Source organism: Pongo pygmaeus, chromosome 20 (assembly GCF_028885625.2).
Source record: "Pongo pygmaeus isolate AG05252 chromosome 20, NHGRI_mPonPyg2-v2.0_pri, whole genome shotgun sequence".
In the NCBI taxonomy this organism is placed as follows: Eukaryota; Metazoa; Chordata; class Mammalia; order Primates; family Hominidae; genus Pongo; species Pongo pygmaeus.
Window position 1 is genome coordinate 11,884,649 of NC_072393.2, and position 13,886 is coordinate 11,898,534.

The 13,886-nt window shown below is 45.6% G+C and overlaps 1 protein-coding gene across 1 annotated transcript; it reads left to right on the plus strand.

Annotated features, from left to right (window-relative positions):
- Positions 1 to 767: 767 nt before the first annotated feature.
- Positions 768 to 13,398, plus strand: LOC129020388 (zinc finger protein 627-like). The gene is made up of 5 exons (XM_054464645.2): positions 768 to 897; positions 1,106 to 1,320; positions 8,736 to 8,862; positions 10,713 to 10,773; positions 12,012 to 13,398. The coding sequence occupies exons 1-5, from the start codon at positions 768 to 770 to the stop codon at positions 13,162 to 13,164; spliced, it is 1,686 nt and encodes a 561-aa protein (XP_054320620.2). The 3' UTR covers positions 13,165 to 13,398.
- Positions 13,399 to 13,886: the final 488 nt, after the last annotated feature.

Consider the following 13,886-nt stretch of genomic DNA (forward strand, 5'->3'; position numbering starts at 1 on the left):
CGCTATTGCACTCCAGCCTGGGCGACAGAGCGAGACTCTGTCTCAAAAAAAAAAAAAAAAAGGAAAGAAAATGAAGGTCTGGAAGGAGAGAGAGAGTGTTGCCACACTATGCAGAGGGGACAGGAAGGCATGTTGAGAGCCTAGAGTTAAATTCTTCAGTGTTGCGGCCTCATCATCAGGTTGTGATCGGTTCTGGGGCTCTGTTTCAACAGTCAGAATCTGGCTCTCAAGAATCTGTTTAACCTCCTGAATCCTGCTGAACAGTGGCTGAAAAACTGCTTCTCTGAGCTAGTTCATGTTTTTGCTTTTCTTCTCTTTTGATTCCTTTAGAGACTATTGCTGCCATATAATTCCAGTTTTTCCACACATTTAACAATTTTATTCCATTGTTGCTGTGTTTTTATTTTCTTGGTGAAAACGAGTAGACTCCAGGGCGCGGTGGCTCACGCCTGTAATCCCAGCACTTTGGGAGGCCGAGGGGGGCGGATCACGAGGTCAGGAGATTGAGACCATCCTGGCCAACATGGTGAAACCCCGTCTCTACTAAAAATACAAAAATTAGCTGGGTGTGGTGGTGCGTGCCTGTAATCCCAGCTACTCAGGAGGCTGAGGCACGAGAATCGCTTGAACCCAGGAGGCGGAGGTTGCAGGGAGCCGAGATCGCGCCACTGCACTCCAGCCTGGCGACAGAGCGAGACTCCGTCAAAAAATAAAAATAAAAAATAAAAAAATAAGACTGAGAGATCAGGTGGGAGAAAGGCTTGGCCATGCAGCCAGCAGCCTCATCCCAAATTCCTGATCCCTGGAGGACATCAGACCCCCTCTCCTACTGCAGTGTGGCCTGTGTGGCCTCGGCTCCCCTTCTGCTCCGAGGCCAGGAGATGGCTCCACTGAACAGTGAGTCTGGGATTCCCTGCACACAGTTGTGACCCCCCAGTCCAGGAGGAAGAAGCAGGAAGGGCTCGCAGACTACTGGCAGGAATTCTTCTTAAATGCAAATATTCCCTGGGAGGGGTCAGGTCACTGCCCAGGGAGGAACCCCCCCTCCCCCGCCCGCCCCTTTCCAAGAGCTGTGTCTGCAACCTGTTCTTCTGGCTCCACTCAGCACTGGGAGATCACTTCTGTCACTCAGTGTCTAGGGGGCGGGACCTGGAGTACTATCCAATCAGAGACGCTGGGCGGGGCCGCGAGAACTGTCAATCAGGCGCCCTGCAGGCTGGAGGATGCGAGGTTGAAAAAGCCGGCGGCGTCTTCTCTGTCCCCTGCGCTCGGCTCCCTGCTCGGTCCCGCTGGAGCCTGTACTGGCAGCTGGAGGTGGAGGTAGGAACCGGGATACCGCGGAAGCCGGGAAATGGTGAGTGTCCGAGGCCTGGGGTCCCGAGACAGGGTACGGCTGGTTGTAGCCGACCGGAACCGGCCGTGGCGGGACCCAGACCTCGCTGTTGTCTCTGGGGTCTGAGGACCCGAGTGCCCTGGCCCAGCTCGGTCCTCGGTCCCCTCGGCCTCAGGGTGGGGCTGGGCCTGCAGCCAGGACTCCGGGCGTCCTGTCCGGTCCCTGCGCGGCAACTGCGGCCCAGGCTCCGGAGCCTCCTCTGGGCAGCTCCGCGTCCGCAGCCCCGCGTCTCCCCAGATTGTGCGGGGACTCGGGAGGGTCATGGGGGGAATCCTCCTCGGGTGTGGGGTTCATGTGGAAGGAGCAGCGGTCTGTGGGGTCCCCAGTTCCTCCTTTGTCTCCAAGGGGCTCGGGTTTTTACTGAGATATCCAGATATATGCGAAGCAGGGTCTCAAATCCGCAACTGTGATCCCTGGCCTAGCTTCTCCTAGGGCTGCCAGCAAATCCCTGGATTTCCAGATCCCGCTCCGCGTTTTAGAGCTGGCCTCCTCTTCAGTTCACCACAACGATGTCAACTCTTCGTCCCCCAGGCTTTGTTTCAAACACAGCCATATATACGTGTGTGTGTGTGTAGGTGTGTGTGTGTGTGTGTGTATATATATATATATTTTTTATTTTATTTATTTTTTTTTTTTTTTGAGACGGAGTCTCGCTCTGTCGCCCAGGCTGGAGTGCAGTGGCGCAATCTCGGCTCACTGAAACCTCCGCCTCCTGGGTTCAAGCGATTCTCCTGTCTCAGCCTCCCGAGTAGCTGGGATTACAGGCGCCCGTCACCACGCGCGGCTAATTCATGTATTTTTAGTAGTGACGGGTTTTCACCGTGTTGGCCAGGCTGGTCTCAAACTCCTGACCTCAGGTGATCCACCCTCCTCAGCCTCCCAAAGTGCTGGGATTACAGGCATGGGCCACTGCAACCGTCCTCACACGTTTTTCATATATATATGAATTATATATATGAAATTATATATATATGAATTATATATATTTTATATATATAAAATATATATATATAATTTTTTTTTTTTTGGTGGAGACGGAGTCTCACTTTGTTGCCCAGGCTGGAGTGCAGTGGCACGATCTCGGCTCACTGCAACCTCCGCCTCGCAGGTCTCCTGCCTCAGCCTCCCGAGTAGCCGGGACTGCAGGCGCGTGCCACCATGCCCGGCTAATTTTTGTATTTTAGTAGAAACGGGGTTTCACCATGTTGGCCACGCTGGTCTCGAACTCCCGACCTCAGGTGATCCGCCCGTCTAGGCCTCCCAAAGTGCTGGGATTACAGGTGTGAGCCATGGCGCCTGGCCACACGTAATATTTTAATAGGCTTTTTTTTTTTTTTAAGAGGGCAAAATATGGCTCTTTTTGTAAAGATTTGTTTTGTGTTTGTGAACATTTCACATTTGAGGAAGCCGAGAAAAAGCACCTGACACTTGCTGTAAACAATCTTTATGCCTCTCCTCCTTTTATCTGTCCGAGGCACGGACACCTGAGAATGTCTTTGGGTTGAGGTTTATCTTTGGAAACTTTACAGGGAGATGTGTCCTCAACTCACCCTCCATCTTATCCTGGTCCTGGGTTTCAGAACTGCCTGGGGCTGACTGAAGATGCCCACAGCCTCCATGTTTCTTGGAGGGTGGGTCACTCCTCCCAGAGGACAACCTGAGGCGTGGAGTTGGGGCTTCCCAGGAGAGGAGCTGGGTGCCCTGGGGTGGGAGAAGTCCCCTGGTATTCCCCTCCTTAAAAAGCTAATCCTGGGCCAGGAACAGTCTCTCACACCTGTAATCCCACCATTTTGGGAAGCCTGTAATCCCACCACTTTGGGAAGCCGAGGCGGGTGGACCCCTTGAGTCCAAGAGTTTGAGACCAGCCTAGGCAACTTGGCGAAGCCCCGTCTCTACTAAAAATACAAAAAAACTAGCCGGATGTGGTGGCGTGTGCCTCTAGTCCCAGCTCCTGGGGAGGCTGAGGTGGGAGGATCACCTGAGCCAGGGAGGTCAAAGCTGCAGTCAGCTGCGATCGTACCACTGCACTCCAGCCTGGCCAACTGGGGTGAGACCCAGTCTCAAAAAAAAAAAAAGCTCTAATCCCCTGGGACACTCAGCTTTTCTTCCCCAACCCCAGATTCCAGATTCCATTCCTTGGGGACACTTGGCTCATCAGCCAATTGGATGGTGGTATTGAAGGGACAGGACAGAAATGACTCCTGTTTTCTGGATGCTCTCAGAATAGTGAAGGGAGAAAACTATTCCTAAGAACAGGAAAACCCACCCTCCTGAGATGGTGCAAGAACCTGAAAAGCAAAATGCACTTTAGGAACACAGGGGATGCACAATGTGTCCTCTCCTGGGAGGGTGGTCACTGAGCACTTCAGTGAGCAGGATGGGGATGGGGGGATGCCCCTGGTGACAGGAGGATATGATGTGACACTTGAGTCAGACGTCTGCATTCTAGGTCCTTACTATCTCTGGGCTTGTCACCTTGCAAAGATTGGTTCACCTATTTCAGCTTCAGATTAAATCTCTACTTTTGGAAGCTTTTCAACTATCTTTCGGTTATCAATTTCTAGTTTAATATGATTTGATTGCATACTTTATAGCATTTCTATTCAATTTGTTAAGGCATATTTTATGCTTCCAGTGTAGTTTACTTTGGTGAATATTTCACGTGAGCTTGAGAGGAATGTGTACTCTGCTGGTGTTGAATGAAGGATTCTATAAATACATATCAATTAAATGCAGTTGATTAATTGATACAGTTTGGCTGTGTCCCCACCCAAATCTCATGTTGAATTGTAGTTCCCATAATCCCCACCTGTTGTGGAAGGGACCTGGTGGAGATAATTGAATCATGGGGGTGGTTTTCCCCATCCTGTTCTGGTGATAGTGAGTTCTCAAGAGATCTGATGGTTTTATAAGGGGCTTCCTTCTTCGCTGGACACTCATTCTCCTTCCTGTCACCATGTGAAGAAGGACGTGTTTTCTTCCCCTTCTGCCATGATTGTAATTTTCCTGAAGCATGTCTTTATTAGCTGCATGAGAATGGACTAATACATTATTGATGCTGTTGAGTTTAGCTGTATCATTAGTGATTTGTTTGCTGTATTGACCTATTAATTATTGATAGAGGTGAACTGTTTGCTTCCAACTACAATTTTGGATTTGTATATTTTGTCTTATAGTTTTATGTTTTTGTCCTGTATCTTGATGTTATATTTTATGGGCATACATATAAGTAATAAAGATTGTTATACTTTATGTCTTTTTTTTTTTTTTGAGACAGGGTCCCCATCTGTCTCCCAGGCTGGAGTGCAGTGGCACAATCACAGCTCACTGCAGCTTTGACCTCCCAGTGCCCAGGCTCAAGTGATCCTTCAGCCTCAGCCTCCTGAGTAGCTGGTACTACAGGCATGTACCACGATGCCTAGCTAATTTTTGTATTTTTTTTTTGTAGAGACAAGGCTTCACCATGTTGCCCAGGCTGGCCTCGAGCTCCTGGACTCAAGCAGTCTGCTCACCTTGGCCTCCCAAAGTGCTGGGATTACAGGTGTGAGTCATTGCGCCTGGTCCTATTATGTCTTCTTGCAGGATTGACCTCTTCACTGTTACAAAATCTCTTTTACAAGGCAGTTATGGCCGGACGTGGTGGCTCACACCTGAAATCCCAGCACTTTGGGAGGCCAAGGCAGGTAGATCACCTGAGGTCAGGAGTTCGAGACCAGCCTGGCCAACATGGCAAAACCCCGTCTCTATTAAAAATACAGAAAATAGCTGGGCATGGTGGCAGGCATCTGTAATCCTAGCTACTTGGGAGGCTCAGGCAGGAGAATCACTTGAACCCAGGAGGCAGAGGTTGCAGTGAGCCGAGATTGCGCCATTGTGCTCCAGCCTGGGTGACACAGTGAGACTCTGTCTCAAAAAAAAAAAAAGCAAGCCCAAGGCAATTATGAGGAAAATTCCTTGCCATTTTCCTTGATCTAAGATGTGATTTGTCTGAGTTTTATAAAACTATTGCACATTTCTTTTGATTAGTGTTAGAATGGCTTATCTTTCGTCATACCTTTTTATTTAATCTATTCATATCTTTTAGTTTGAGATGATTTTCTTGTACACATTACTGAGCCTTGTTTAATCTACTGTGTTACTCTCTGTCTCTTTTTTGTGTATATAAATAACAGACATTTAAAGTGGCAATTGATACAATTGTATTAATATGTATATATGTAATTGTTCTCTGTTTGTTGTACTTGTTTTCTTTTCTTTCTTTCTTTCTCCCTTCCCTTCCCTCCCCCTCCCCCTCCCCTCCCCTCCTCCCCTCCCCTCCCCTCCCTTCCCTCTCTTTCTTTCTTTCTTTCTCTCTCTCTCTTTTCTTTCTTTCTTTCTCTCTCTTTCTTTCTTTTCTTTTCTTTCGTTTTTAGACGGAGTTTTGCTCTTGTTGCCCAGGCTGGAGTGCAATGGCGCCATCTCAGCTCACCACAACCTCCACCTCCCACATTCAAGCGATTCTCCTGCCTTAGCCTCCCGAGTAACTGGGATTACAGGCACCCGCCACCATGCCCAGCTAATTTTTTATTTTTTAGTAGAGACGGGGTTTCTCCATGTTGGTTAGGCTGGTCACAAACTTCTGACCTTAGGTGATCTGCCTGCCTCGACCTCCCAAAGTGCTGGGGTTACAGGCGTGAGCCACCGCACCCGGCCGACTGTTTAAAACTCTTTTAACCTCCAATTTCTGCTGAACTGAGCCTAGAGATCAGCCAGTGCCAAAACTTAGGGCCTCCTCAGGTTTTTTCTAGAAATGTGTTATTTCCTGGGGCATACGTGAGGCTTTCTCAATTCCCCAGGATACCAAAGTGCTTTTGATTAGCCTAATTTCTGAAGGTAATTTTCTCTCCAGATTGTTTTTCTGGGTCTTAGATGGTCTATTCTCTCAGTCATAGACTATTGTTCCAGATGGTTGCAGGCTTTTTGTTGACAATATTTTTATGTAGTCCCTGCCAATTTTTGACCCCAGTTAGGTTTCAGTGTAGTTGAAATAGAGAAGAGAGCCTTATTTCAGACTTTTCGTAGGCCCAGGAGAAATTGGAGTATACGAAGATAATATTTGCAAATCAAATAAATATAATATTTGCAAATAAAATGGTAGAGTAGGTCACCGCGCCTGGTCTATTCTACATTTTCACTTACCTTTTTCTCTTGGTTCATCTTTCTGTCAACAGTGTGGTGTGTTGAATATTATAGTTTCAAAATCCTTCATGTGTGTTAGGTAAGCTGTCACTTTCTGGTTTAGAAGATTTTTAGCATTTTTAGACATTTGTTACCTCCATTAGTTTTGTTTAAGTAGCTTTTATTGACTACTAAGAGGTCTGTTTTAATGATTTAGGGAATTTTGTAAATATTCATGAGAGATGACACCTTGGTGACATGCAGTTCTTTTTTTTTTTTTTTTTGAGATGGAGTCTTACTCTTGTCGCCCAGGTTGGAGTGCAATGGCGCGGTCCCAGCTCACTGCAACCTCTGCCTCCCGGGTTCAAACGATTCTTCTGCCTCAGCCTCCCGAGTAGCTGGGATTATAGGTGCCTGCCACCACGCCCAGCTAATTTTTGTATTTTTAGTAGAGACGGGTTTTCACCATGTTGGCCAGGCTGGTCTCGAACTCCTGGCTTTGTGATCTGCCCGCCTCGGCCTCCTAAAGTGCTGGGATTGCCGGTGTGAGCCACTGCGCCTGGCTGACATGCGGTTCTTTAGAAGAACATGTACAATCTTTATCCATCTTTCATTCTCCTTTGATGTTACCTAGTGTTTAAAAATTTTCCTTTAGGATGACGAAATACATTTCATTAACCTTATGTTACACTTCATTAAATTTAGTTTACGGAAAACCAGTTGCCAGCATCCAGGTGTTCTCTTATTGTAATCACATAGAATGGGCTAAATCCCCCAAGTAACAAGTGTTGACAGAACATGTGAAATGTTACGTACCAAGGTCACTCAGACACTTAGTACCCAGAGTTTTTTTTTCATGGCCATCTTAGTCTGTTTTATGTTAGTTAGAATAGAATACCTGAAATTGGATAATATACAAGAAATGATATTTGTTTTGTATAATTCTGGAGTTTGGGAAGTCTAAGGGCATGGTGGCGCACCTGTTGAAAGCCTTGCTAGTGGGGACTCTTCACTATCTGAGGCAATGGAGGAAGGGTATTCCTAGGGGAGGGGGTGATTGTGCTAGCTTAGGTGTCTCTTCCTCTTCTTCTGAGGCCACCAATCTTACTCCCAGGATATCTCATTTACTTATTAACCCTTTCATCCATCAGTGAATGAACCCATTCATGAGGCAGAGCCCTCATGACATAGTCACCTCTTCAAGGCCCCACTTTTGAATACTGACACATTGGGGATGAAGTTTCAGTATGAGTTTTGGAGGGGACAAACATTCAAACCTAGCAGTGGCTGATCAGGTATGCTTCTCTGCTGATTATGTCACAAAATTTCAAACTCTCAGAAGGAAGATGGAAATTAAGCAAATACCATATTATTTACTTATTTATTTATTTTTCAATTTAATTTGAGACAGGGCCTCACTCTGTCACCCAGGCCAGAGTTCAGTGTCACACTCATGGCTCACTGCAGCCTCTACCTCCTGGGTTCAAGCAATCCTCCCAGCTCAACCTCCCTAGTAGCTGGGACTACAGGCATGCGCCATTATGCGTGGCTAATTTTTGTATGTTTTGTAGAGATGGAGTTTCACCATGTTGCCCAGGCTTGTCCTGAACTCCTGAGCTCAAGCAATCCACTCATCTCAGCCTCCTAAAGTGCTGGCATTACAGGTGTGAGCCACTATGCCCAGTGGCAAATATCATATTGTTTGAATAAATAGTTTAGGCACACAGCTCCTTTTCTTTGTTATGCTGGTGCAGCTCTCCTTAAATCTAGCTCTGAGATACCATCATAGTTCAACTTTCTAAATAAATGTGTGTAGGGATATGTCTCAGAGCTGCTAATATTGTCTCTTGTAGACAACACATAGTAGGACTTTGTCATGAGAGTTAGTATAGACCCACTAGACAGAAAGATACTAGAGGTGATCTAGGCAGCGTATCTCACTCCCTGAAATCATGAATGAGAGGCTTGTCCGTATTGGCTATTACTTTACTGAATGTGTTCAATTCTAGCATCAGAATTGCTGTGCTGGAGAAAGTGAGTATAGACAGAGGATAAGAGTCTGATGACCAAGTCATTGAATAAATGTGTGGAGTCTATAGCATTGTGTGAACTTCCTCTAAAGTGAGTATAACTTCCTAGTGCTGTCGGTCTGAACCTTCCTCCTCTGCCATGTGGGATGTTTCAGGACTCAATGATCTTTGAGGATGTGGCTGTGAACTTCACCCAGGAGGAGTGGGCTTTGCTGGGTCCTTCCCAGAAGAAACTCTACAGAGATGTGATGTGGGAAATCATCAGGAACCTGATGTCTGTAGGTAAGGATGACATCATTTCTTCACTTAGTCAATTACAGAACAAGTGTTTCTTGGTCATCTACACTGCTCAATGATTTGAAACATGGTAGGGAATACAGTAGACTGGCCAGATGCAGTGGCTCACGCCTGCAATCTTAGCACTTTGGGAGGCCAAGGTGGGCGGATCACTTGAGGTCATGAGTTTGAGACCAGCCTGGCCAACATGATGAAACCCCATCTCTACTAAAAATACAAAAATTAGCCACGCGTGGTAGTGCACGCCTGTAGTCCCAGCTACTCAGGAGGCTGAGGTGGGAGAATTGCTTGAACCTGAGAGGCAGAGGTTGCAGTGAGCCAAGATTATACTGCTGCACTCCAGTCTTGGCCACAGAGCAAGACTCCATCTGAAAAAAAAGGAATACAGTAAGGCCGGGCATGGTGGCTCACACCTATAATCCCGGCACTTTGGGAGGCCGAGGCAGGTAGATCACGAGGTCAGGAGATCGAGACCATCCTGGCTAACATGGTAGGCCCCATCTCTACTAAAAATACAAAAAAAAAATTAGCCAGGTGTGGTGGTGGGTGCCTGTAGTCCCAGCTACTTGGGAGGCTGAGGCAGGAGAATGGCATGAACCCAGGAGGCGGAGCTTGCAGTGAGCCGAGATAGCGCCACTGCACTCTGGCCTGGGCGAAAGAGCGAGACTCCGTCTCAAAAAAAAAAAAAGGAATACAGTGGATCCTTGAACAAAGTGGGTGTCAGAGACTCTTAACCTCTGCACAGTTGATGATCTGGTTTTAACTTTTGACTCTATAAAATGTTAAATGTTGGCCGGGTGCAGGGGCTCACACCTGTAATCCCAGCACTTTGGGAGGCCGAGGTAGGTGGATCCCTTGAGGTTAGGAGTTCGAGACCAGCCTGGTCAATGTGAAACCCCGTCTCTACTAAAAATACAAAAAATTAACCGAGCGTGGTGTTGGGCGCCTGTAATCCCAGCTACTCAGGAGGCTGAGACAGGAGAACTGCTTCAACCTGGGAGGTGGAGGTTGCAGCGAGCTGAGATCATGCCACTGCACTCCAGTCTGGGCAACGAGAGTGAAACTTCGTCTCAAATAAAAAGAAAAAAAGCTAAATGTTAATAGCCTATTGTTGACTGGAGGCTTTATCAGTAACATAACCAGTCAATTAATACATATTTTGTGTGTTGGTGTGTATATGTATGTGTATATTAGGACAGTGTCTCACTTTGTTACTCAGGCTGGAGTGTAGGGGCATGGTCATAGCTTAATACAACTTAGAACTCCTGGGGTCAAGCAATCCTCCTGCCTCAGACTCTTGAGTAGCTAGGATTGTAGGCAAGTGCCACCATGCTGGGCTGATTTTTAAATTATTTTTTGTGGAGATGGAGGTCTTGCTATGTTGCCCAGGCTGGTCTCAAACTCCTAGCCTCAAGCAGTCCTCCCTAAGTGCTGGGATTGTAGGTATAAACCATCATGCCTGGTCTGTTTGGTCTATTATATATGGTATTCTTATAATAAAGTAAGCTAGAAAAAAGAAATATTATCAAGAAAATCATAAGGAAGTGAAAACATATTGACTTGATTAAGTGGATCATCCTAAAGGAATCCTTTTCATGTTTTCACATTGAGTAGCCTGACGAGGAGGGGTTGGTCTTGTTCCCTCAGAGGCAGCAGAGGTTGATAAAAGTTTGCATATGAGTGGACCTGTGCCATTCAAGCCCATTTTGTTCAAGGGTCAATAATACTTTGGTGAATAAGTCAGGAATGGCCACAGTGTCCCGTGAACATAGAATCTAAAATGTTTCTATAATTTTGTAATTATTTATCATGACTTTTATGGGTCTACATTTTAGGAATAAAATGGGAAGACTGGAACATTGAAGATCAGTACAAAAATTCCAGGAGAAATCGAAGGTAATTTGCACTTATAACATGAAGCTGTGTCCCTTGAGATAATGTTAGAGTGATAGGAAATTATATTATTTACTTATGTATTCATTTATCTGAGACAAGGCTTAATCTGTCACATAGGCTAGAGTGCAGTGGCATGATCATAGCTTACTGCAGCCTTGAACCCCTGGACTCAAGCCATCCTCCTTTCTTGGCCTCCCAGAATGCTGGGATTACAGGCATGAGCCACTGTGCCCAGTGGAAATCTAAAGAACAAGCAAACAAAGTGAAGCAGCCCAGCTTCAAATTTGTTAATTTTTAGAATGTTTTCTCCAAAAATATATACTTAAATACATACACATTCAATGTTTGCAAAATAGTTGCTTTGGAAACAGTATTAAGAAATCCCACAGTGGTGGGTGCGGTGGCTCACGCCTTTAATCCCAGCACTTTGGGAGGCTGAGGAGGGTGGATCACAAGGTCAGGAGATCGAGACCATCCTGGCTAACATGGTGAAACCCCATTTCTACTAAAAATACAAAAAAATTAGCTGGGCATGGTGGTGGGCACCTGTAGTCCCAGCTGCTTGGGAGGCTGAGGCAGGAGAATGGCGTGAACCCGGGAGGTGGAGCTTGCAGTGAGCCGAGATGGTGCCACTGCACTCCAGCCTGGGCGACAGAGTGAAACTCCGTCTCACAAATAAAATAAAATAAAATAAAAAAATAAAAAAAAGAAACCCCATAGTGGCAGATGTGCTGGTTGATGCTTATAATCCCAGTACTTTGGAAGTCTGAATGGGAAGATTGCTTGAGCCCAGGAGTTTGAGACCAGCCTGGGCAATGCAGTGAGAACTCATCTCTATAAGGAAAAAAAAAAAATTAGCCAAGCCTGGTGGTGCATGCCTGTAGGCCCAGCTACTTGAGAGGCTGAGGTGGGAGGATTGTCTGAGCCTGGAAGGTGGAGGCTGCAGTGAGCTGTGGTCATACCACTGCATTCCAGCCTGCGCAACAGAGTGAGACCCTGTTTCAGGAAAAAAAAAAAGACAAGAAAAAAGAAACTGCCTAGTAACATCGCTGTTTTGATAATAGCTGTAATAGAGCCCCTTTGCAGAGAATTCAGTCCACTCACTGTCAGACACTTCAGACAGAACATAAAGCCTACATTTCTCATGATAATGTAAAATATGCAAATCAAATGCTTGCTAATAAATATAAAATTATTTATCAACAAACTCTTTGTAATGTGCTTCTTATTTTTTATAGAAATCATATGGCAGAGAGACTCTGTGAATGTAAAGATGGTCAATGTGGAGAAACTTTCAGCCTGATTCCAGATGGTATAATGAACAAGAAGACTCTTCCTGGGGTGAAACCATGTGAAAGCAGTGTGTGTGGAGAAGGCAACATGGATCATTCATCTCTGAATTGCTACATCAGAGCTGACACTGGACACAAATCATATGAGTGTCAGGAACGTGGAGAGAAGCCACATAAATGTAAGCAGTGTGTGAAAACCTTCAGCTGCCTCCACTCCTTCCAAACACATGAAAAGCCTCACACTGGAGAGAAACCCTATGATTGTAAGGAATGGGAAAAAACCTTTGTTTCTCCCCAAACTGTTCGAAGATACAGGGTCGTGCACAGTGGAGATGGACCTTATAAATGTAAGTTTTGTGGGAAAGCCTTTGATAATCTCAGTTTATATCTCACACATGAAAGATCTCATACTGGACAGAAGCCATATGAATGTAATGAATGTGGGAAAGCCTTTGGTTTTCCCAGCTCCTTTCATAGACATGAAAGAACGCACACCAGGGAGAAACCATATGGATGTAAGCAATGTGGGAAAACCTTTAGTTGTTCCAGTTCCATTAAAAAACATGAAAGAATCCACACTGGAGAGAAGCCCTATGAATGCAAGCAATGTGGGAAAGCCTTCGCTTCTTCCAATTCCTTTCAGTATCATGAAAGGACTCACACTGGAGAGAAACCCTATGAATGTAAGCAATGTGGGAAAGCCTTTAATTGTTCCAGTTCCATTAGAAAACATGCAAGAATTCACACTGGAGAGAAACCCTATATATGTAAACAATGTGGTAAAGCTTTTAGATTTCCCAGTTCTATTAAAAATCATGAAAAGACTCATACTGGAGAGAAACCCTATGAATGTCAGGAATGTGGGAAAGCCTTCAGATATTCCAGTTCACTTCGAGTACATAAAAGAATTCACACTGGAGAGAAGCCGTATGAATGTGAGGACTGTGGGAAAGCCTTCAGTCATCCCACGACCTTTCATAGACATAAAATTACCCACACTGCAGAGAAACCTTATGAATGTCAGGAATGTGGGAAAGCCTTCCGTTATCCTGTTGCTTTTCGTAGACATAAAATTACCCACACTGCAGAGAAACTTTGAGTGTAAGGAATGTGGGAAAGCCTTCTGTTATCACAGTTCCCTTCAAAGACATGAAAGGACCTACAATGGGGAAAAGTTGTATGGATATAAGCAATGTAAAGCTGGCTGGGCGTGGTGGCTGACACCTGTAATCCCAGCACTTTGGGAGGCCAAGGCAGGCAGATCATGAGGTCAAGAGATTGAGACCATCACGGCCAACATGGTAAAACCCCATCTCTACTAAAAATACAAAAATTAGCTAGGCGTGGTGGCATGTACCTGTAGTACCAGCTACTTGGGAGGCTGAGGCAGGAGAATTGCTTGAACCTGGGAGATGGAGGTTGCAGTGAGCCGAGATCGTGCCACTGCACTCTAGCCAGGCAACAGAGCGAGACTCCGTCTCAAAAAAAAAAAAAAAAAAAGTAAAGCCTTCCACTATTCCAGTACCTTCTGAAACCATGAAAGAACTCACACTTGAGAAAAACAATGATGTTAGGAACATGGGAAGCCTTTCCTTTCTCTCTCAATCGTTTGAAGGCATACAATGTGACATGCTGGCGATAGATCTCATAACTGTAAGGAACATGGAAAACGATTCTTGTTTTCCATGCTCCTTGTTTATTTTAGATACATGAAAGAATTTACTCTGGAGAGAAACTATGAGTGTAAAAAATGTGGTAAAGCCTTGTGTAGTTTCTGTTTCTCTGAAATACTGTCATGTCCTGGTATTCTCAGGGGATTAC